Genomic DNA, 25865 nt, shown 5'->3' with positions numbered 1-25865 from the left:
CCAGGTACTACAGGTGAAGTCTTTGATGGCCATGAGACGTCTAACTGGAAGCAAGCTCAATTCAAGCCCTTGGAGAAACTTTAGAAAGCAGGATGTAGAGAGCAAAGTTCAGTCCTCTCAATCCCAGGACAGGAGCAGCTTGCCAATACAGCAAGTGGCAGTCCCTCCTGGCAACTTAACAGCCCTTCTTCTTTATTGCAGAATGTCATCAGTCCCAAAGTGTACCTTCAATAAGGTGTCAGAGTTCCAGTACTTACACCCATTATAACCTTTGAATTAGGGAGACTTCAAAGAAAGGTCTTTGTAGTGCACATGACCTTTCCTGGCCCTGGCTCCAGACACACTTTAGGGGATGGAGAATTCTTTGTATGGGGACAGGCCCAGCCCTATTCAGGTGTGTGTGCCAGCTCCTCCCACCACTATAGCTCAGGAAGGTTCATCCGCCTGGTGAGGGACCATCAAGATGTGCAGAGCACACCTCAGCACCCTCTGTGTGTGAATGTTTAGAGTGAATTCACCCAGAGTCCTAAAGCCAGCAAAACTGAATGTAAGCCCAAATTCAAAAATAGGATGTCGGAAACAAAAAGACAGGGGAAACCACAGCAAATGATGCCAGGTCTAACACATGACCCCCACATGAGCTGAAAGAGGGAAGGGCTACCCAACCTCTTGGGAAATCTCTTCACTAAGGCAGAATATCAAAGTCAAAAGAAATATCCCTGGATTAATTATTGGAGATTAACTGTCTAACCTCATTCACACCTGACTGTGACTTAATTGTATTCTTTAAGAATTTGGCCACAAACTAAAATGTAACGTTTACACTCTTTCTTTATTAAAAATTCTCTTGCTTGACATAGTATTTTCCTTTGCATAAGGAGACAATTTCAAAGTTAAAATTTAAGAGAAAACATTTTTTCCTGAAAAACAGTAAAATAAAAACATCTCATAATTTACAGTGAAAATTAATAAAACATTCATCAGTGTAGTAGAATTATACAGTATGCATGAAAAACATTTATCACAACCTAATCACACAGGACTTATATACATCACAGACAAGTAAACCCCCTATTTTCAATGAATCAACTGATGTTACTACAGGTTAATCAGATCCAATAGCCTTTAGGCGACTTTTGCGAGGTTTCCAATGTCCAAATTTGGGGTATTTGTGGAGACCCCCAGGCTTTTACTTGGATTCTATAAAACGTGGAGCGTCGACGCGTTTCGGTGTTTTGACCTTGGATATGGTTATACCTTCTTCAGGACAAATTTAATTGGGGTCATCAAAATCTTTATTGTAGATCTTGAACTTTCGAGACACTTAGTGGGAAAGTATGCAATATTTCTCAGAATGGAGGCTCATCACCCGTCATCTCGTTGGGGATGGTTGGAAGGCTTTTCTTTTAGAGCTTTTATTAGTTCTATGTAACCGTTTCCTTACGATCCTCATATACTGTACTGATTTTCTCGGAACTCTGGTAGTTTTAAAGGTCTTTGATTTTGCTACAGGGTTCTATTCTGTTGTCATAAAATGTATTTCATGCACCGCGGTAATGCCTAGGGTGTCGACTTTCAAATCAGTCATTCAGCGAGATTGGTAGAACTGGATATGTTCTTAGTACTCTCCACCTCCTGCTTCACCGCGGTTCTGTCTCGTCCTCTGACCCGAGATGACGGGTGATGAGCCTCCATTCTGAGAAATATTGCATACTTTCCCAATGTTTTTCATGCATACTGTATAATTCTACTACACTGATGAATGTTTTATTAATTTTCACTGTAAATTATGAGATGTTTTTATTTTACTGTTTTTCAGGAAAAAATTATTTCTCTGAAATTTTAACTTTGAAATTGTCTCCTTATGCAAAGGAAAATACTATGTCAAGCAAGAGAATTTTTAATAAAGAAAGAGTGGAAACCTTACATTTTAGTTTGTGGCCAAATTCTTAAAGAATACAATTAAGTCACAGTCAGGTGTGAATGAGGTTAGACAGTTAATCTCCAATAGTTAATCAAGGGATATTTCTTTTGACTTTTATTGTCTGTAGTACCCTGTTCCCTGGAACAAGTAGGGTCTTCTCTATTTTGTTAAACTAAGGCAGAAGAACCTGGAAAGATAATAAGTGGTGGTGTGTTCTGTACCAGTGCGGTGGCCCACCATAAAGTCCATTCCTTGTCGGGCAATGGACCACCTCAACTTTTTAGGATTCTCACTCCTCATCTGCATTAGGCATCTCATCTAAAGGGCCTGTGGTCTGTCTATACCCAGAAGTGAGCCACAAACAAGTAGGGTCTTAGTTTGCTCTGAGCCCAGACCACAGCAAAAGCTTCTTCTTTTATTGCGCTCAACCTCTGTTACCTGGGAAGTTACCTCCTACTAATGAAAGCTACAGGTTGATCTTGGCTCTCTTTGTTTAGCTGTGACAACTCAGCTCCCATACCATACTCTGTGGCATTAGTCTGCACCACAAATTCCTTGGAGTAATCAGGAGCCAGGAGCAATGGTGCCATGCACATAGCCTCCTTCAGGTTTTCAAAAGCTGTCTGTCATGCCTCTGTCCAGATCACCTGACAGGCTGCTTCTTGGAAGTCAGCTCTGCCAAAGGTAAAAAAAGGTGTTATATCCCTTGATGAATATCCTGTAGTAACCAGTGAGACCTAAGAAGGCTCTCACTTCCGTTTGGGTCTCAGGGGATGCCCAAGCCAGAATGGTGTCAATCTTTGGCTTTAGGGGCTTCACCTTGCCACTCCCTACCAGGTGTCCCAAGTACACCACAGACCCCTGCCCTATCTGGCACTTACTGGCCTTGATAGGGAGACCCCCACTCAGCAGGGCCTTCAACACCTCCTAAAGGTGGTACATATGGTCCACACAACTGGAGCTGGAGACCGCAATGTAATCAAGGTAGGCGGCATTGAAGTTCTCAAACCCAACTAGGACCTGGCTGACCAACCTCTGGAATGTGTCAGGAACGTTCTTCTACTGCAAAGGAATGACTGGGAACTAGTAGTGCCCCTCAGGTGTTGAGAATGCGGACCTCTCTTGTGCCCCCCCAGTCAAGGCAATCCGCCACTACCCAGATCTTAGCTCAAACATGCTGAGGATGTTGGCAGCTCATGGCCGACCAACTGGCTCATCAGCTCGGGGATTGGTTGCACGTAAATCTTGATGATGGCATTAAGCCAACAGTACTCAACATAGAACCATAGTACAGGGATGACACCAGGTAGGCCAGCCTTGTGGACCAAAACCACTGGGCTGGACTAAAGGACAGTTGGAGGGCTCAATCACCCCAAACTCCATTATCTTAGAGACTTCCTCCTCCTTGAGGCTGTTCCTCACTCTGTCTGACAACCTGTAAGACTTGTGCTTAACAGGAGGCTGTCCTCAGGGTCAAAATATAGGTACACCATTGGGTGACTCCAGGTGTGAGTGAGAACAGAGAGTCAAACTGTCCCAGCAGCTGGTGACAGTCTCTCCGCTATTTAAGGGTCAGAGTAGGGGAGAGGATCACATCCTCGACTGACCAATCTTGCTCTTTAGAAGCCAGGAGGTCTGAGAGAGATTCACTCTCCTCTTCCATCCCATCATCCGTGACCACCAACTTGGGCAATTCAGACCGGTCAAAATATGGTTTGAGGCAGTTCACATGCATGCTCACCAGTTAGGTGACATCGCTCCTGAGCTCCTTCGACTCAAATAGCCCAGATCAGCGGTCTTGCAAACCACAGGGCTCTACAGACGCCATCACCCACACCTTCTGACTAGTCTGAAACTCAACCAGTGTGGTATTCTGGTCGCACTAACATTTCATTTCCTTCTGGCTAGCTTACAGAGCCTTCTGAGTGAGTTCCCGGAAGCGGGTGGTCTGATTTTGGAAGGCCAGTATGCAACTGAATACATCCTGGGGTGGCTTCCTAGGAGCTTGCTCCCAGCCTACCTTTACCAAACTGAGAGACCCTCTCATAGAGTGCCCATATAGAAGCTCAAAAGGGCTGAGACCCACGCCCTTCTGTGGTACCTCCCTGTAGGTGAGTAAGAGACATGGAAAGAGGACATCCCAGTCTCGCCTCATGGAATCATGCCCTTCCGTGTACGGTCGAAGCGTTCAACCAACACATTACTTTGGGGGTGGTGAACTTGTACATTATACCACACACCTTCCACATGGCCTTCATGTACAAGGACAAGAATGTGGTACCGCAATCAAATACTGCTTCCTTCGGGAAACCCATAGGGGTAAAGATCTCCATCAATACCGGACCACCATCGGCGCCATCATTGTCCTCAGAGGGATAGCTTCCAGATACCCCGTGGCATGGTCCACTAAGACCAGAATGAACCTGTTGCTCATGGCCATCTTGGGGTCCAGAGACACCATAATGTCAATACTCACCTGCTCAAAATGGTTGCTCATACCAGGAAAGGGTTGTAGAGGAGCCTTACTTCTCCCCCAGACTTGCCAATCACCTGAGAGGTAAGATAGGATCTAGAGATCGGAGACTTTCCTCATTTGGGGGCAATAGAAGTGGGTGCCAAGCCTGTTAAATGTCTTGTCCTGCCCCAACTGATCTGTAAGAGGCTCTGATAAGCTAGGTTACCATCAGCACACAGGCTGCCACAGGCTCAGCAACCATAGGCTCACTGTACAGGAGAGCATTCTCCCAATAGATTAGGTGAGATCCCGAGGTATTGCCTGCTGCCTGGTGCTCAGCCTGTTTCCAAAAACCCACAAGAGTGCAGCCCTCTTTCTGCACTGTACAAAATTTTCGTGGTGGAGCCTCCTTCCTGCTGCCAGTGGGTCAGCTCAAACAGGTCCCCCAGTTTGGCCACATCTTTCCATGTAGGTTTTGTGATGTCCCACTCAGGGTCCATTCCCTCGCGAACTGTAGGAATTCCAGAGCAGGTTTCCCACACCCCTTCCTCGTCTTCTTCCTGCAAGGCACCTGATTCACTCTTTTAAATTCCAAGTCCTTCTGATCACCCTTTGGTGGCCATGGAGTGTGTGGTCAGGCACACGCATCTCAACATTTCCAAGTGCGAACTGAGCTCCACTTCATCCAGGCAGTTTGCTCCATGTCATTGAACAGCAGAAAATTAACGGGCATGGATGACTCACGCTTCCTCTCAAGGAACCTGAGACGCCTCATTCAAAAGGAATCTGGGCCACCACACATTGCCACTCACTATTGTCTACAGCAACTACTTGGTCGACCACATTAGGGACTTCTTGCTCTTCAGACACCAGAGGACACCGGACAGTTGCATTACTGGCTTCTGCATCTCTCATAGCCTCTACCCTTCTCCCATTGAGGGTCTCCCACTGCCTGTACTTCTTAGTGTTGTCAGGTATGAGGGTTCTCTTGACCAACCTACTGTCACCCAGGGAGACTAGTGTCATCTCAGTTGGATCCACACAACTAACTGGGACCAACTCCTACCCAAGCACTACACAAGCCATCCCCAGTGTCTGCCGACTGGTGGGGGGCTGTGCCTGCTTGAGACAATTGAGATCCCACTTGAAGTATCATTTCTGATTACACACAAAACACTTCAAGGGTCCCTTCCCTGCCGACTTTCCTGAAGGGAACAAACTCTTCTTTTCAACAGGAGGATGGGAATCCTTACCCTGGGAACTAGTTTTGGGCCCTTTAGAAAAATCCTTACTCTTATTGTTGTTGTCCCCTCATCCTTTTGCTGGGGACTCTGCTCACCTTTGGCTTAGTCACCCCCATACAGCTTCTTGTGGAGCCTGGTGCTGAGCCAGAGGTCCGCCTCCTTAGCGAGCTTCCTGGGGTGAGTAAGCTTACTGTTCAATCAAGTGCTGGCACTGCTCAGGAAAACAAAGACTCAGCAAGAGATGCCATGAAATCAAATTGAACAGCCCCTGATAGTGTGTTACATTACTGCCCTTCAACCAACCATCCAGTGCTCTACAAAAGGAATCAACACACTCAAGCACAGTCTGGGAATCCAGTTTAGTGCTCCCCTTACAAAATTGTTTGAATGCATTGGGTACGAGACCGACTCTCTTGATCAAGGCTTCCTTTATGTCAGGGCACCTCATCTGGCCCTAGTGCCTACAGAGTGTCCCTCCCCTCCACTGCAAAATGCTTCCACTAACCGGCTCCCAATCTCAATCAGGGACCCTATGCATGTGTAAACCTTTCTAATAGCCCTGAAACTACTGATCTATATCATCTCCCTTCACAGAATCTTTCACCACACTCTTGGGTATATGTACCTTTCCCTCAGAGTGCACTAAAGATAGGCTGCCACCATCCGTGTAGGGCTTGGCCTGCATATCCAGCTCCTTCAAGCTCAGCTCTTGAGCCAAAGGCATTGTTCTTACCTCCATAGTCAATCTATCCTCTTCCAACTTCCAGCTTCTCTTTCTCCATCTCAAATTTTTGTTTTGTTTTTCCACATTACCATTGAGTTTAGGCAGCTTCAAACGGAGCTTCCCATCTTCCCACGGTCTTTCAACTCTGCTGCAGTCAAGCCTTCAGAGGAAACTCTACTCCCTGTCCTAGAGGGCACCTTCCCCCGGCAGCCTTTGATTTTTCAACAAATCGCCATGCGGATTGTGTTCCTCATTCCTCCACAACCTACTTCTCTGGGTGCTCACCAGCCTACCTGGCTGCTAGCTACGCCTTCAGAACCTTTTGTAGCTCCTACTTTCTAGCAAAGCCTTTAAAAGGACACTTGAGAAATCCATGCAAAACTTTTTGAGGTGAGGCATGGAATAGGTTTCCAAACTCTCCTTTCCAAACTCCAAATCTACAGGTGCTGCTGATGGCTCTCTAGAATGAGACGGGATTGTGAAAACTCAAAAGGAATTTCCCACAAAGATAAGAAAAAAGAAAAGGTGTATATGTTGGTATGTAATGGTCTGATATATGGAAGTAGTGTTCACCAATTACTGTATGCAATGCACAAATACAGGTCTCAATCTCACTGCAGAACACCAAAGTTAGAAGCCTCACTCTAGCAGGCTAAGTAAGATACACACTAAGAATAACCTGTGTTCACCAGCTTGGAAGCTTGGCAAAAGCAGTAAGGCTTATTTTCCAGAGGTAATCTGTAAAGTATTTGTACACACACATCCAGTAACAAAATGAAAACACCACAAAAGTACTCCACACCAGTTTGGAAAAATACTAAAGAAGACCAAATGATAAAAATCCAAAAACACACAAATCAATTTAAGAAGCTATAAATATGAAGTAAAGTTCTCATTCTTGTGAACCAATAGCTCAGACTGGGGCTATCGGGTCGCGCTTGACCAGGACAAATCCACAAGTTCAGGCCAACCGCAAGAGAAAATGGACCAGATACAGAAGTCAGGCAGACCCCGGCACAGTACTTTGGATATGTCAAAAGTAAACGATGATGCAAGGAGCAGGAGAAGTGAGGTGTAGCAAAAGCAGGTGATGTATTGGTTCCTGACTGCTGTGCAGGGTCGTTGGCACATTGGGGCTTGGGGCCAGTGCATCGCACAAAGGAGGCGCAGCATCAGTATAGCAAGTGAGGTGTAGGTTCATAGAGACCTTGCAGGGTCGCTGAGCTGAAAACATCAAGGGGCGAGGCACAGGTGAAGTGATGCGTTGGTTGCAGATGCAATACCTTGGTTTATTACTGTGGTGTGGTATCAAAGATGAAGTTGACGGCGAAGCCATGAGGTCTCGGTTTCGTGGCGTCGAGGTTGAACCATAGTACAACAGCTGTGGTGTCGGAACAGTGGGTCACGGACGTCAGTGGCGCAGGACTCCTGCAGTGGCGATTCTTCAGAGGCGCTGTGGCATTGTCAGAGTCTGTGATCATGGACACCAGTAGTTCACGTGAGTCTCAGCAATGCTGTGTGCATGTGTTTTTTGCAGCCTGGAACCCTCAGAAGAATTGCCCTATGATCAGGGCACCAGAAGTTCAAGTGAGTCTCAGCGACACTGTATGCGTGTGCTTTTTGCAGCTTGAGACCCTCAGAAGAATTGCCCTGTCATCATGGGCGGTACATAAGGGGGTGGTGATGGACGGAGTATCTGAACCAATCAAACACTCACACCCAGTCAAATGATCTGGGTTTAATCCATCACCGTTCTTTAGCCCACTCTGCCACCCCAGTTCAGACATGGCCATATGCAAATCAGTCTGACCCTGTGCATCATGGGAACAGTCCAGCCCGAACTGCCAAGCCATGCCTTCCCTGGACCGGAAACAAGCTTCCGAGGACCGGGTTCTTTGATTTTTGGCCTCAGTGCACATGACAGCTATGCAAGTACACCAATGGCCCACGGTGACGCGGACCCAGAGGTGGCCACAAGATTTACAACCTAACATACTGAGCATGACTACTGTCAGTTCACTTGGCCAAAAACAAGGGTATTCTGCTAGTCAATGAAAAAACTTTACAATTTTATTCAATGTTTTTACTTACAAAATAATGAATGAGGTTCAACACATCATAAACACGTTTTTAGTGAAAATTTCTTTAATTTTCAGTCACGTAATATTTGTTTTTAGTCTTACTTTTTTACAGTGTCACAAAAGGATGAGAGTCTGTCATTACTTCCTTGGTGTATGTCCAGCAATGTAATTGACCATGCAGGTGCCTGAAAGAAAGAATGAAACAAAGAACAATGTTTGAAAATTTAACAGCAGCGTTCTAAATTTAGCGCTTATTTATATCACAAGTGTAAACTAGGTAACAAAAAGGGTTATCTTTGTCATTTTAGAACCGTTAAAACAGTGAGGCATTTTACTTTAACAACAATAAATAAAAGTGAAAAATATACTGTCAGTGTGGAAAGATTAATAAAATGTCATGAGGTTCTCTAGTGGAAAAGGGCCGACAGAACCCAGGCGGTTCTGTCGGTCCTTTTCTCCTAAGTAACACATGGTTTCGTAGTTGGTGTGAACAGGAGTGGATCAAGGAAACAGTACTGGCTTGGGGGCACCCCATCTCTCTATCATTGTAGGCCTAATACCAGGGTCGGAACAGGCTGGCCAGATGAGAAGAGCTGGAGGAATCCCATCAAGAATGCCCAACATGGTGTACGGGGACGAAAAAATAAATAACAAATGAGGTTCTCTAGTGTGCATACAATCATATAAGGGAAAATATTATACCAACTCTCTTGGACATATCACCCATTGGACTTCAACATCCAACCTGCCCATCTCTTGAAAAAGGAAGGACGCCTACAAAGTTTTTGTGACTTAACCTTAAACATCCTCGAAACCAAATTATTTGTTGAAACACAGTGGCAAGTTGTTATTGTTTACATCCATGTGTTCGTTCAGCTTGGAATTTGTATTAACGTTCATAATTTTTGAAAGAGTGAATTGGAGTTTTTCCGATAAAAATGCTTACGTACTGATAATGTCTCTGTAAATAGAGCCATAACATTGTTTTTTCAACACAAGTGTGTGATGTGACTTAAGGAAGGTGAATAATGATTTGGGGACATCAGTAAGCTATAGCAATATCCTTCATTACTCAGGCAAGTATGGTCAGAAAGAACTAGTTGAAAGTTTGGCTTGTAAGGCTTAAAGTGCTAAGAAATTCACTGGTGTGGCAAACTATTCTCGCCGTAGAGTGTAAAGTTTGAAAAACAGATTGAAAGGGGTTAATAAGATTATGAGAGATGAAATGTGTAGGATGTGTTTGAATACACATTGTTCCACATATGGGTAACATTAATGAGGTTGGGAAGCAGGTTTTAAGAACACATCAAAAATGATTAAGATATTTGTTATCTTCGAGGAGAAGGGTTAGACAACATCTGATGCCGTGAGAGTGGACTCGGTAAGTAGCAAAGAGATTGTTGATTGTAAAAGCAAGTTGTGGGTAGGAGAATCGGCAAATGATCAGATTTTGGAAGCAATTTGTGATCCGTGTGAACTGACTCAGAGCTGTTTTAAGTTTCAAAGACAACCTACTGATAAGAGGTATGCATGGGGGGGGATGGACAATAGAGGTAGAAGTATACAGTAGGTAGTGCGCATCAAAGATGGTCTTCAGAATGTCATTGAACTGACTGAAGGCTCTGAGTGAAGAAGATGATCAATATTTTGATGAAGGGTATGAGAGTAAGAGAATATTTTCTTTTACTAACGTTTTTTTCTGAGCACTTGTAGTGCTTCTGACTGATGTGCTGGATAAGATGTTCCAATGGAGACAGGCTAATGTTGGTTGAGGAGTCACTGCAATATTTTCAGAAGAAAAGATCTATTTGTTTGTTATGTTTGAGTAGGTAAGAGACTGTATAGAGCTTTGCCACTGGCAATACAATTTAGATAACAAACATGGACTGGGAAAATTATACATGCAGTTTCTTACTTGATCTTGTTAGCCACAAGAAATGTTATACATTTATTGTAACATAAATATTTCCCCTTTGATGCTTCATTAGCTCTTTCAGTCTATTGCTTTTGCAGGTCAAGGTAACAGGACAGCTGTGTTTAAATCATTGACTCTATTACAGTGATTGATGAGCCTGTGGTTTCTCTAGCTTTACACTTGGTACCAACTACATCAAGGACTGAATTAGATTATGATGTACAAACACCATCTTCAACAAGGTGCCACTGCTATACAAACAACAACCAACTCTGCAAAAACAATTTATTGTGAACCGCAAAAAGAATTTATATCAATTGATATTATACCATTGGAAGAAATGGCAATGTTAGCAATGGGATAGCTGGTTCGCTGAGATAAACACCAAGGTAAGGCAGGAACCACCACTCTAGTCAAGGTAAGCTCGATACATACTAAAAGATAACCTGTGCTCATCCTCAGGTAGCTTGGCACAGAGTAGTCAGGCTTCTCTAAAGAGGCAATGTGTGAATAATTTTTGCAACAGACCCACAGTAACACAATGAATATGCCACATGAAGACTACACAGGTTTATAAAAAAAAGATTATTATACTATTCACAAAACAAAAACAAAACCACAAAAATCCAATGTATAAAAGTTGAGATATTGAACTTCAAAGGAATAAATGCAGTAAAGCACTTAGAAGCAAGCAGCACTAAAAAGGTTACTTTAGGTTGCATTGGACCAGGGCAAAGTCAAAGTTCAGGCTGACTGTGATGGAGCGACAGCCGGCTACAGGACCCAAGCAGGCCACAGTGAATGAAGTACTTTTTCTGATCACAAACAAAGAGAGGAAGCACCAGATTCTGCCACGCAGTCGAGGGGATGTGTCAATCTCACTAAGCTGCAGCAGCAGTGATAAGCTGTCCGATGCGTCGATCTCTGGAGGCAAAGCGCTGATTCCAAGGCAATGCGCCGATTTTATTCATGCAACTGGGTCGATGCACCTGTTCTGCAATATGTAGACAGAAGATGTGTCTAAATCCATGTTCTAAGTTTTTGGGTCACTTCCAGGGAGTCAGACACATGAGCAGCAGTTGAGTCTCAAGCAACAGAAGGCAAGCCGACAATCCCTTTGAGATCACTTGGAGTCAGTGGCGTAAGGAAACTTGAGGGGGCCCCCCTGCAAACTACATGGAGGGGGCCCCCCTCCCATCGTCAGTGCCAGTCTAGAGCCCTCAGGCCAGCTACCCGCTATACTGCGGGGGATGCGGGGCTATTGTTACACCACTGTAACTTATCCAGCTGTTATAAGTAACACTCAATGGTGGAGTCAAAGGTTGGGCTTAATCTGCCAGCAGGCTATCATAGGTGGTGGTTCATTCATTACAGGGTCCCTGCCATCAGTACGCCGGGGAAGTTTGTCCAATTTTAGGTGGGTTTCCTGATGCAGACTCCTGTCATGATATGCAACATCGGTCCCACTCATCGTTCAGTTTTGACAAAAGTGCATCCACTGCTCCTTCTCGTTTCCGTTTTAAAACATTAGACAATGCAGTATTTCAAAAGCAGATGTAACTACAAAGAGCACATTTTGATAATACATTTTCATTAGTAGACAATAGCAATCTTAAGAGGCATTGCATAGCTTTATACACACTGTGACCCCAATTCATCACAGTCTCTCTCTCTCTCTCACAGTGAGTCAGTCTCTTGCTGTCAGTCAGTCAGTCTCTCTCTCTCTGTCAGTTTCTCAGCCAGTCAGTGTCTGAGTCAGTATTCAGTCTCTGAGTCAGTAAGTCTATACTCTCTCTCCACTCTCTCTCTCTCCATTGTCTCTCTCTCCTCTGTCTCTCCACTTTCTCTCTCTATTCTCTCTCCACTCTCCACTCACCCTCTCTCCACTCTCTCTCCACTGTCTCCCTCCACTGTCTCCCTCCACTCTCTCTCTCTTCTCTCTCTCCACTGTCCCCCTCGACTGTCTCCCTCCACTCTCTCTCCACTCTCTCTCTCCCTTCTCTCTCTCCTCTCACTCTCTCTACACTCTCTCTCCACTTTCTCTCTCTCCACTCTCTCTACACTCTCTCTCCACTTTCTCTCTCTCCACTCTCTCTCTGTCTCTCTCCCCTCTCTCTAAACTCTCCCCACACTCTCTCTGCATTCTCTCTCCACTCTCTCTCCACACTCTTTCTCTCCACACTCTCTCTCTCCACACTCTCTCTCTCCACACTCTCTCTCTCCACACTCTCTCTCTCCACACTCTCTCTCTCCACACTCTCTCTCTCCACACTCTCTCTCCTCTCTCTCTCCTCTCTCTCTCCTCTCTCCTCTCTCTCTCCACTCTACTCTCTCCACTCTACTCTCTCCACTGTCTCTCTCTCTCCACTGTCTGTCTCTCCACTGTCTCTGTCTCTCCACTGTCTCTGTCTCTCCACTGTCTCTGTCTCTCCACTGTCTCTGTCTCTCCACTGTCTGTCTCTCCACTGTCTGTCTCTCCACTGTCTGTCTCTCCACTGTCTGTCTCCACTGTCTCTCCCCACTGTCTCTCCCCACTGTCTCTCTCCGCTCTACTCTCTCTCTACTCTCTTTCTACTCTCTCTTTCAACTCTCTCTCCAATCTCTCCTCTCTCTCTCCAATCTCTCCTCTCTCTCTCCAATCTCTCCACTCCCTCTCCAATCTCTCCGCTCCCTCTCCAATCTCTCCACTCCCTCTCCAATCTCTCCACTCCCTCTCCAATCTCTCCACTCCCTCCCCAATCTCTCCACTCCCTCCCCAATCTCTCCACTCCCTCCCCAATCTCTCCACTCCCTCCCCAATCTCTCCACTCCCTCCCCAATCTCTCCACTCCCTCCCCAATCTCTCCACTCCCTCCCCAATCTCTCCACTCCCTCCCCAATCTCTCCACTCCCTCTCCAATCTCTCCACTCCCTCTCCAATCTCGCCTCTTTCTCTGTACTCTTGCCACTCTCTCCCTCTCCACTCTCTCTCCATTCTCTCTCTCCACTCTCTCTCCATTCTCTCTCTCCACTATCACCCTCCATTGTCTCTCTCCACTCTCACCCTCCACTCTCACCCTCCACTCTCACCCTCCACTCTCACCCTCCACTCTCACCCTCCACTCTCTCTCTACGATCTCTCCACTCTCTCTCTCTCTCCACTCTCTCTCTCTCTCTCCACTCTCTCTCTCTCCACTCTCTCTCTCTCTCTCCACTCTCTCTCTCTCCACTCTCTCTCTCTCCACTCTCTCTCTCTCCACTCTCTCTCTCTCCACTCTCTCTCTCTCCACTCTCTCTCCACTGTCTCTCTCCCTACTCTCTCTCCACTGTCTCTCTCTACTCTCTCTCCACTGTCTCTCTCCCTACTCTCTCTCCACTGTCTCTCTCTACTCTCTCTCCAATGTCTCTCTCTCCACACTCTCTCTCTCTCTCCACTCTCTCTCTCTCTCTCCACTCTCTCTCTCTCTCTCTCTCCACTCTCTCTCTCTCCACTCTCTCTCTCTCTCCCCACTCTCTCTCTCCACTCTCTCCACTCTCCAATCTCTCCTCTCTCTCTCCAATCGCTCCACTCCCCCTCCAATCGCTCCACTCCCCCTCCAATCGCTCCACTCCCCCTCCAATCTCTCCACTCTCTCTCTACTCTTGCCACTCTCTCTCCCCACTCTCTCTCTCCACTCTCTCTCTCCACTCTCTCTCTCTCCACTCTCTCTCGCTACACTCTCTCTCTCTACACTCTCTCTACACTCTCTCTACACTCTCTCTACTCTCTCTCGCTACACTCTCTCTCGCTACACTCTCTCTCGCTACACTCTCTCTCTCTACACTCTCTCTACACTCTCTCTACACTCTCGCTACACTCTCGCTACACTCTCGCTACACTCTCGCTACACTCTCGCTACACTCTCTCTCGCTACACTCTCTCTCTCTACACTCTCTCTCTCTACACTCTCTCTCGCTACACTCTCTCTCGCTACACTCTCTCTCTCTACACTCTCTCTCTCGCTACACTCTCTCTCTCGCTACACTCTCTCTCTCTACACTCTCTCTCTCGCTACACTCTCTCTCTCGCTACACTCTCTCTCTCGCTACACTCTCTCTCTCTACACTCTCTCTCTCTCTCTCTACACTCTCTCTCTCTCTCTCTACACTCTCTCTCTCTCTCTCTCTACACTCTCTCTCTCTCTCTCTCTACACTCTCTCTCTACACTCTCTCTCTACACTCTCTCTCTACACTCTCTCTCTACACTCTCTCTCTACACTCTCTCTCTACACTCTCTCTCTACACTCTCTCTCTACACTCTACTCTTTCTCAACTCTCTCTCACAAAGTAGTGTGCCTTGCACCCTTCTCCCCCTTGCACTCTTCTCCCATCTGCCTTGCACCCTTCTCCCCTCCGCGTTGCACCCTACTCCCCTCTGCGGTGCACCCTTCTCCCCTTTGCATTGCACCCTTCTCCCCATCCGCCTTGCACCCTTATCTACCTTGCACCCTTCTCCGCTCTGCCTTGCACCCTTCTCCTCTCTACCTTGCACCCTTCTTCCCACTGCCTTGCACCCTTCTCCCCTCCGCCTTGCACCCTTCTCCCCTCCTCTTTGCACCCTTCTCCTCTCTGCCTTGCACCCTTCTCCCCTCTGCCTTGCACCCTTCTCCCCTCTGCCTTGCACCCTTCTCCCCTCTGCCTTGCACCCTTCTCCCCTCTGCCTTGCACCCTTCTCCCCTCCCCCTTGCACCCTTCTCCTCTCTATCTTTCACCCTTCTCCCATCTGCCTTGCACCCTTCTCCCCTCCCTATTGCACTCTTCTCCCTTCTGCTTTGCACCCTTCTCCTCTCTACCTTGCAACCTTCTGTCCTCTGCCTTGTACCGTTCTCCCCTCCGCCTTGCACCCTTCTCCCCTCCGCCTTGCACTCTTCCACCCTCCGCCTTGCACCCTTCTCCTGTCCCCCTTGAACCCTTCTCCCCTCTGCCTTGCACTCTTCTCCCCTCCGCCTTGCACCCTTCTCCCCTCCGCCTTGCACCTTTCTCATCTCTACCTTGCACCCTTCTCCCCTCTGCCTTGCACCCTTCGCCCCTCCGCCTTGCACCCTTCGCCCCTCCGCCTTGCACCCTTCGCCCCTCTGCTTTGCACCCTTCTCCCCTCCGCCTTGCACTCTTCCACCCTCCGCCTTGCACCCTTCTCCTGTCCCCCTTGAACCCTTCTCCCCTCTGCCTTGCACTCTTCTCCCCTCCGCCTTGCACCCTTCTCCCCTCCGCCTTGCACCTTTCTCATCTCTGCCTTGCACCCTTCGCCCCTCTGCCTTGCACCCTTCGCCCCTCCGCCTTGCACCCTTCGCCCCTCCGCCTTGCACCCATCTCCCCTCCGCCTTGCACCCATCTCCTCTCTGCCTTGCACCCTTCTCCCCTCTGCCTTGCACCCTTCTCCCCTCTGCCTTGCACCCTTCTCCCCTCTGCCTTGCACCCTTCTCCCCTCTGCCTTGCACCCTTCTCCCCTCTGCCTTGCACCCTTCTCCCCTCTGCCTTGCACCCTTCTCCCCTCTACCTTGCACCCATCTCCACTCTACATTGCACCCTTCTCCTCTCTACCTTGCACCCTTCTCCTCTCTACCTTGCACCCTTCTCGGCCCCCCTTACCTCCTCTGCGGACGCCCACATGGTGCGTTCTAACAAGAGTGCTTACCTGAGGGCACCATTTTGCTCCCTTCCAATATGAGCTTTGCCCTTGAGAATGCGGACTCTGAGGGCACCCACTCCCACCCTTGTCAGGGTCCTGAGCAGTGCTCTGTGCTGCCTCCTGCTCTCTGGGGCCCCCACCCCAGCCTCTTTCCGGGCCTCACTCAATCTGACTGAAGAGAAACATTGCAACTTGTTACATTGTTTCTCTTTAGTCAGCGGTAGGGGCTCAGAGCAGGTTGCAGACAGCCTGCACCTGCTTTAAAGGGAGAGAGGCTTGCTTTAGCGCAAGCCTCTCTCACAGCTCTCAGAAGAGCTGAGGGGCCCCCCTCCATTTACTGAAGAGAGTGGGGCTGCGAGGGCATTTGTTATGCCCCTGCTTGAAGTGAAGACAGAGTCCTACTCTCTTTCAGCAGAGTCAGTGATCAGCAGGCAACAGGGCAGCCATCAGAAAAGCAGGCTTTCCAGATCAACAGTTAAGTTGAGTCTTTTAAGCAGCACAGCATCTCTTCTGGTAGTGTCTGCGTTTATGGGGTGAAAGACCTAGTCCTTATACCCAAAAGTGTCTTTGATGAGGGGGGAGGGTTGGAGACTTCAAAGCACATCTCTGAAATGCAAAAGGATACCTTGCAACCCAGTCCTATCTACCAGGCAATCTGTGCTGGGTAATCAGACCCTTGTGTGACAACAGGACACGGTCTATTAAAGTGAAGTCTTAGCTCCTCCCTTTTCTACTGCACAGGCCAGGGTTCAGAATACAGATATATGTAGATGGGTACTGTTAGAAATGGAATTTCTGGTTGGCCAAGGTGTGCGCCAAAGCCAGGCAGAAACCACCTCTAGTCAGGGTAAGGGAGTTACACGCCAAAGATAACCCCTGCTGACCCCCTTGGTAGCTTGGCACGAGCACTCAGGCTTATCCCGGAGGCAATGTGTAAAGCATTTGCACATGCACACAGCAACAGCATCCCAGGCACACTTCAAAAGGAACTCCACACAAGGTTATATAGAAATAGCCATTGTATTCTCATAACACATTATAATAGTAAACACATAACATACACTGTGGCCAACTGGCACGGGCAATATTCACAAGGGAATATTTACACATGACAGGGCCACGTGTGCCACTGTCAGGATCAGCACTTAGCACAAATTGGCAAAAGTAAATAGATCATAAACATACAACCAGTAACCACTGGCAATGACTGTACTCCACCTCAACCTGTAACTGAAACCTATATTAGACGCGAATTACATCTTACACCAACGTCACCAGCATAAACACCTTATGCAATCTTCTCAATAGTCTAAACAAAGAGGTGTGGTGCCGCGGCCAGGACGACTGACACTGGAATCTGGGGATCACGGTTCGATCCCCAGCACCGGCGGCAGATTAGCCCAGCACCATGTGACTCTGGGCAATAGCTTGCTTAATCTTCCCGACGGCCCCCAGCGCCTAGAGACCCTTACGGGTGACTGTGCGCTTTACAAAATGTGGATTTATTTATTTATTTATTACCCTACCTCCTAAGTATAACTCACATTAGGGGCGTAAATAACACAGTGAAGAATAATGTCACTAACACAAACCTAAATAGGTAAAACAACCTCATAAGCCTAAATCATATCCAGAGGTGTCAAACAGGGTGCATAAAACATACTAAATGCATTACATTTCCTAGCACGACATTGCATGAGCACATAAATTACAGTAGGGCCTCTACCAGTAGCAAGCAGTAACAAATGACCACATAAGAACAATTGTGTCAACAATAAAAACAGGATCGGCTCTGGACCCTTGTCCTTTGTCAATTCTCCCGCCTGTAATGGACTAAATTATTCCAGCACTCACCCAAGTCTGCAATTCAATTCTGCTTTCAGGCATATATCCAGACCCGCTAAAAAAAACTTTATTAAAACCTTTATTAAAAAAACCTTCCCTTGATAAAAACGATCTGAAAAATTATAGGCCCATTGCGAGTCTCCCGTTCGTGGCCAAAGTAATTGAAAAGGCCATAAATGTCCAGTTATCTGAATACATCGAAAAACATCATCTTTTGGATGACACGCAATTCGGTTTTCGGAAACACCATGGGACCGAAACAGCCTTGATAAAGGCTGCTGATGACATTAGGGCAATCAGGGATCAAGGGGGAACAGCGATCCTGGTAATGCTGGATCTGTCCGCAGCTTTTGACACGGTCGACCACACCATCTTGGTCGACCGTGTCGAAAAGATCGGCCTTTGTCACTCTGCTAAAGATCTGCTTGCCTCTTTTTTAGCTAATAGAACGCAAGCGGTCACCTTAGGACCTTTTCAATCGGCACCACAATCATCACCATGTGGAGTTCCTCAAGGCTCATCCCTTAGTCCGACACTTTTTAACATCTATGTGTCGGACCTTGCTAATGTCATCAAAGCACACGGGACGAGCCTAACCTCCTATGCTGATGATACTCAGTTGGTGTTAGCCATTAAAGGCGATGGAGCTCTAGTAGCAAAGAAATTCAATAAGGGACTGCTAGACATAGGAGAATGGATGGCCACAAACTGTTTAAGGTTGAACTCAGATAAAACTGGGGTGATCATCTTTGGACCTCTTCTCCCAAGCTGGCCATCAAGCTGGTGGCCAGAAACTTTTGGCACTCCCCCGAATCCAACAACCAAGGTCAGGAACCTGGGTATTATCTTCGACGATGGACTAAACTTTATGGACCATGCAAAAAACCAGCCTCAACAGCTCATTTTAAACTGAAGATGATTAGGAAGATTCGCCCTTTTCTCCCGGAAACAGCTATTAAAACCTTGGTTAGCTCCTTAGTCTTGTCTACTTTGGACTACTGTAATGTATTCCTTAATGCACAATCCAGAGTCATAAGGAAACTACAATCCATTCAGAATGCGGCAGCTCGCCTACTCTCTGGAAAAACAAAATATGAACCCACATCAAATATCATAAAGGAATATCATTGGCTCACAATCCGGAACAGAATACATTTTAAATCCCTATGTATAGTTTATAAGGCTCTGAATGACCAAGGTCCACATTTCTTGAAAGAGCAACTCCAAAACTATAAACCAAGCAGATTGCTACGATCAGCCACCCTCAATCAGCTAATTGTTCCACGGGTTAAAACAGTTTCTTGGGGCGATCGCCGTTTCCTGGTGGCTGCCCCGAAACTGTGGAATACTCTTCCCCAACATATCAGGCAAAGCTCTTCTCTCTTTCAGTTTCGCAAAATTTTAAAAACTTGGCTCTTTGATCAATGACCCCCAATCATGGCTTCAAGCTCTCCTCGGTACAAATAATTGCAGTTCAGCGCCGAGACGCCCACGGGTATTTGTTGCGCTTTAGAAATGTCAAAATAAAATAAATAAATAAATACCAGTCCCCCTGGCCAACTGGCCATCTCCAAAGGGGCTCAAATGCACTGTGTCCAGATTGTCAGGGCACGCTGCCTAGGCAGCGCCAGTCAAGGGTGCGCCATCTGCGCAAACCTAAATGTTGCAGCTGCCCACTACTTGCTGGGCAGCTGAGAACAATAACAAGGCCTAAAAATGCTGCAGCTGGCACTAAGTGCTGCGCAGCTGTGTAAGGCCGGGCCCCTCTGTGCCACTTCTGTCCCCCTCAAGGACTTTTACTCAAATGTCGCACAAACGGTGCAGCTACCCACTACTTGCTGGGCAGCTGTAAATAGTCACAATGCGACATGGGCTCTCAATGGCCCTTGGGAATAAATTGCGCCAAACGTTGGAGCCATCTAGGCTCTAGAAACTGCTTAGGGGCGGTGGAGCCATCTGGCTCTAAAATCAACTGTGGCCCAGGAGCCCACTGGCTCCTTAAATAATCAAATATGGCTCCAAACATTGGAGCCACGGGGCTCTAGGAATAATGATGCCCAGAACGTTGGAGCCACGCATAGGCTCTGGAATATGAATATAACATTTGCCACGTTGGAGCGGTCCTCTAGCTAGCGGGGCCACTTGGGAAACAATCATGGTGCCCTAACTGGCACCCCACAGGGCTTTTAAATGAACTTGCCCCCTCAATTGCCCAACCGTTGGAGCGGCCCGCTGCTAGACGGGGCCGCCCGCTCTTGACTGCAGGCAGGCCTCTGTGCCGCTTGGTGCGGTTTGCGGGGCTTCCCTCCTTCCACGGGAGTCCCGCTTGGCTTCCGCCTTCAGCCAGCATGTCCCTCTTCACCCGGGCCCTCTCCTGGGACCCTGGACTTCTCGGTGGAGCCTGCAAGGCTCCAGTAGACTCCTCAGCGTGTGGCAGCACTGACAGGGCTTCCCTCTTCTCACGGGAGCCCCGCACTGCGCGCTCCTTACCGGCGGGCGGCACTTCCTCTCCCGACCCTGCCCCCATCCCAGGCAAGGCTTGCCTGACTGCCTGTGGGCCGCGGCGGTGATTTCGGCGGCATAAACGGGGTGGCACCCGTATTTGGAACAAATATGCAGCAACATGCGGGGTGGGCACCCCTAACTAAATGAACACAGGCACATCTATCACGCGGGGTGGGCACCCATATAAAATAAAGATAAGCGGGTTGGCACCCACGGTTTCGGCATAACGGGGGAATCCCCATGAGAGGGGTTCCCTCCCCTGGGGCTGCAGCTCCGCGCTGCGCAGCCCATGCTCCCCCTCAGCAGGGCACTCAGAAGATAGCACTTCTAGCAGCACTGGGTGAGCCAAAGTTCTGGGACAAGGGGAACAAAGCCCATAGTTCCCAAAGTCTGCAAATAAGGAAATGTAGGAAAAAAGGCTCCAGTGCATAGTGGGGCCCAGGGAGGCAGCCCTCCTGGCAAGTCTCCTGGGCCCCAGAAGCAGCATGCCAGGCAGCAATCAGGATCCAAAAGCAGAACAGAAACATGGGGTCACAGCCCCCTTTTTTATACACCTAATCCTTTGTTTAAAAGGGTGCAGGCAATGGGAGAACCAGCTACAACTGGTTCAGGGGAACGCCTGAGCACTTTGTTTTGCTCAGCCCCTTTCTCCCTTTCACTGGCCAGGCTAGGGACATCAGACGCACCACAGGGGGTAGAGCCAGCATTATGGAGGGAAGGCCCAGCCCTATTCAGGTCCCAGGTGCAAGTCCTCCCTTCCATCAACATGCAGATCTCCCTATTCACCACCGGGCAGACCCATCCTGGCTCCTGGAGCCAAGCACACCAGCCAGCCCCTGTCACTCACAAGCCAGACAGTCAATTCACATTCACTGCACACAGAAATGCCAACTTCTAAAAGTGGCACTTCTACCCTAGACACATTAAATCTGCGCACACCGTCGGGCAGCATTTAATCTCACGAGTTTGCACATACCAAACTCGCCCTTGCACTCCCCACACATCAAGAACTACCATGGACACACATATCCCCATGCATTCCCATGGGAGGGCAGGCCACTTTCGCCACACATACGCAGAGAGCACACGACCTTTACACTGGACCACAGTGAAAAAGTGCGCAGAGGCCTAAAATCACCAACACCAGGTTACAGAAACAGGCTAGGAAACTGCAAAAAGTCTCGGGGTGAACCTGCTAAAAGGGCCAAGACCAACAAAACCCTCTTCCAGCCAAAATGCAGGGCAGACCAATCCCTCCCTTGAGGGGCTTCCCTGCTTTGGGCGATAGAACACGGATGTGGGCCTGCCACTCTGAACCCACATGGTTTCCTCTAAACAAGAACTCTCTGGCCCAACTAGGATACCAACTGGTACTCTCTAGTTGTCCACAGCCAGGACCAGGTCCTAGGCCATCCAGAGGTCACAGGTCCTTACCAATCCACAGAGTGGGGAGCAGTAACCCCTGGCACACAATAGCCATTCTCCACTCTCCTTCTCAGTGTAGCTCCAAACTACCACTGATCCTTCAACCTAGGGTCCGCACCCTCAGGCTGACCAGGGGTCACAGGCAAGAATGCCGCAGCCTACCTCTACTTCTGGGGTTCCACACCCTCCCAGGGAAGCACCCTCCAGAACACAACTCTCCCACCAGTTCAGGACCTCTCTCCATCACTACTCTCCTCTCTACTGCCTGGGATCCACATTCACCGGATGCACCAGAGTCAGAGGTGAGGACTCCGCACCCTCTGCAGCCCCTTCTAGAGTTCTGCATCTTTCCACAGTAGAGCAGGGTCCCTTTCCTTTAAGATGGGCCGCACCTGCTCTCAGGGTAGTACTACCATACTCAGCCAGGGACCCTAAAGATCCCGGCGAGGCCTGCAGCACCCCTTCTGGGAAACACAGGTTCCCTCTCCTTTCAGATGGGTCCTTCCTGTGTTCACAGGGGTACCCCTATAAGGCAACCCGGCCAGGACACTGATTACAGATGTCCTGACTTCCAGGTCAGGCTACAACCCGAACCTGGCTTTTCCGTCCTCAGGGAACGACCTCCAGAGGCCCAACAAATGGTCAAGCACTCTGGGTGGTCAAATGCCCATCGAACCAGAACTTCACGGGGAGCACGCATATCCCCCTTGAGGGTGGCACATAAATAATGTGTCATGTGACAGTCTGCCTGTCTCTCAGGACAGAAGTGGCATCACCATGGTCACTCACTGGTGGCTCAGCCCTTCTGGCTGGACCCTGACCCACTGGCTTTTCCACTGTGGCTGGTTGTCCCCCTCTCACCCCTCATTCAGGACTTCTGCACCCTCCACTTAGGAGCGGTACTGCACAATACCAGGACAGCCGGAGTTCTGGTTACAGACACTCCCCGTCCTCTAGACACAGGAAGATCCTCCTCAAATGACCTGTAAATACAGCCTCGGCCCCCGACCTGGTGCTCCCTTAGGGAACCCTCCAAACCCGGAGACAAGGCTTCGGGCACAAGGAGACACGCAGTTCCACCCACTCCTTCTCCTCAGAGACAGGACATGGGCCCCTACACCCTTCCCATTGTACTGGGACCTAGCTGGGCTACACATGAACCTCTTCTCCTACACAGGACCAGAGGATACACAAGCCACTCTTTTTGGAATCACTCCCCAATGCCTCTGCAAGACCTATAGGCCACCACCAGAGGTACACCTCCCGTGTAAGCTCCTTTTATCACCAAAAGAACTTACACCAACTCCTCCAGTGCAACACATCACTCATCGACACACAACCCCTCCAGACTGGTGAGAAAGTTCCTCACTGCCCTTAACTCCCAACCTGTACCCCCCTTACTGAGCACCAGGCACCATACTCTGGGAACTGGGAATAGGACTTCACGCACTGGACACACTTTTGATGCCACCACTGGTTCCCACCACACTGGGGAATCCAGACACATACACTACACTCAGGCGATTACCACCCTCCTAAGCTAGCCATTTCTCCTCCACACTTCCTCTCTTCTATCTACCCACACCTCTGGGGACAGGAACAGGGATTGGGCACTGGACCCAGCAAGGGACTCCCTATCTATGGGAACCTCCCCACATACTGGCGTCCCGCCCTGTAATTTTCTCTCTTCTGCCACTAAACATAAAAGCGCAGGAAACACCATTTAAAAATGACTCTTGAGGAGAAAACATAATCATAAACAATAATCCCCAACATGTGACTATCTAAAATGCAGAGTTTTGTTATGTAGCCAGTTGTCGCTGTGGTACTGCGCAAACACAAGTCCTAATCCTCACCGCTGACAACCAATGTTAGAAATGGGATTTCTGGTTGGCTAAGGCTTGCGCTAAAGCCAGGCTGAAACCACCACTCTAGTCAGGGCAAGGGAGTTACACGACAAAGGAGCAAGGTATCTATCGGATTTGAGATAGATTGGAGGCGTGGTACAGCGGGGCTGTTCCTGCGTCATTTGCTGGGGAATTGTGTTGGCAGCACACTGTTGCTAAATTTGAACATCGTGCTATTTTAAAATTGTTTTAAGTTGTCTACCATTCCTGCTCTCTCTTACTTGCACCATAAAATTACGTTATTCACCTGCTGTTCGAGCGGGGCTACACACCGCATTTCCTCACTTCAGCGCCATCTTGGGGGAGGACGTGCCACTTGCGGGCACCATCTTTGAGAGCGCACTAGTGGCAAGGCGATTCCACGCTCGCGCTTCCATGCTTGCTGCCTACTTAAGTCAGGCAAAGCAAGCGCGTGGAGACAAAGGAGCAAGGTATCTATTGGATTTGAGATAGATTGGAGGCGCGAGACAGCGTGGCAGTTCCTGTGTCAGTAGCTGGGGAATTGTGTAGGCAGCACGCTGTTGATAAATTTGAACATCGTGCTATTTTAAAATAGTTTTAAGTTGTCTACCATTCTTGCTCTCTCTTACTTGCACCATATAATTACGTTGTTCACCTGCTGTTCGAGCGGTGCTACACACCGCATTTCCTCGATTTAGCGCCATCTTGGGGGAGGACGTGCCACTTGCGGGCGCCATCTTTGAGAGCGCACTAGTGGTGAGGCGATTCCACGCTCGCGCTTCCATGCTTGCTGCCTACTTAAGTCAGGCAATGCAAGCGCACAGCGCTCGTGCCGATTGCGCGCCAGAGGCAAGCCCGTCTTCACCCGTCCGTGCCCGACCGGGACCAATCAATCAATCAATCAGAGAATTTATAAAGCACACTACATACCCACGAGGGTCTCAAGGCGCTGGGGGGGGTTGGTTGCAGCTAGTGATCAAAGAGCCAGGTCTTGAGTAGTCTCTGGAAGGTCTGTGGGTCTTCTGTCTGTCGTAGGAGGAGGGGTAGGGAGTTCCATGTCTTGGCGGCGCGGTGGGAGAAGGACCTGCCCCCGGATGAGGTTCCTTGAATGCATGGAAGCGGTGGCCAGTGAGAGGTCGGCGGAGTGGAGTTTCCTGTTGGGTACGTAGAATGATAGTCAGTTGTTGAGGTATTCTGGGCCGGTGTTGTGGAGTGCCTTGTGTGCGTGGGTCAGGAGATTGAAGGTGATTCTTCTGTCGACGGGGGGCCAGTGCAGGTCTCTCAGGTGGGGATTGATGTGGTCTCGGCAGGGGACGTCGAGGATCAGGCGTGCAGAGGCATTCTGGATTCTTTGAAGTCTGCTGACGAGCTTGGACGGGGCTCTGGCGGAGAGGGCGTTGCCGTAGTCCAGTCTGCTGCTGATGAGGGTGACGTTTTTTTGTGTGTCTGTAGGGACCCACCTGTAGATCTTGCGGAGCATGCGGAGTGTGTGGAAGCAGGTTGAGGAGACTGTGTTGATATGGTTGGCCATGGTGAGTTTCGAGTCGAGGATGACTCCCAGGTTGCGTGCGTGGACCGCGTCAACCAGACTGGAGGAGGCGTCGCCATCGTACACAAGAACACCATCCGCATCACGACCGACTCCAACGACACCTTCGCCGGCGCCGAGCACCTCCACTTCCAGATACACACCGACCCAAAGACGACCTTCAGAGGCACCCTCGTCTACAGACCCCCGGGACCACGTACACAATTCAGCGAAGACATCACGGACTTCATCAACCCGCATGCCCTCCGCTCCGCTGACTACATCCTCCTAGGGGACCTCAACTTCCACCTGGAGAACAACAAGGACCACAACACTGCCGCCCTGCTGGACAACCTCGGCAACCTCGGACTCAAGCAACTGGTCAACACCACCACCCACTACGCCGGCCACACGCTTGATCCCATCTTCTCATCCAGCAAGCACATTACCTTCAGCCACTCCACCGGACTTCACTGGACCGACCACAGCTGCGTCCACTTCAGCTTCAGAAGAACCACGACCCACCACCACCCGCAACAGGTTCCTCACAGGAGCTGGAGCAAGATCACCGCCGAGCAGCTCACCACCTCCCTCAGCCAGAACCCACCCGCCAGCACAACGGACCCCAACAAAGCAGCATGCAACTTCACGCAGTGGCTGACCGCCTGCGCCGACAACCTCGCACCACTAAAGAACCCTCCCA

The 25865-nt window shown here is 49.0% G+C and overlaps 1 protein-coding gene across 1 annotated transcript in view; it reads right to left on the bottom strand.

The window, feature by feature from the left end:
• The window catches only part of PIK3C2G (phosphatidylinositol-4-phosphate 3-kinase catalytic subunit type 2 gamma), a 2201800-nt gene that overhangs the window by 1987013 nt on the left and 188922 nt on the right, over window positions 1-25865 (bottom strand). The window contains exon 3 of the mRNA XM_078674033.1: window positions 8531-8613. Within this exon, the coding sequence (XP_078530159.1) occupies window positions 8531-8613 (83 nt within the window). The remainder of the gene's footprint in view (window positions 1-8530; window positions 8614-25865) is intronic.

Source organism: Lissotriton helveticus, chromosome 1_1 (genome assembly GCF_964261635.1).
Source record: "Lissotriton helveticus chromosome 1_1, aLisHel1.1, whole genome shotgun sequence".
NCBI lineage: Eukaryota > Metazoa > Chordata > Amphibia > Caudata > Salamandridae > Lissotriton > Lissotriton helveticus.
The sequence above is the reverse complement of the archived record's forward strand: the minus strand, read 5'-3'. Positions and strand labels throughout refer to the sequence as shown.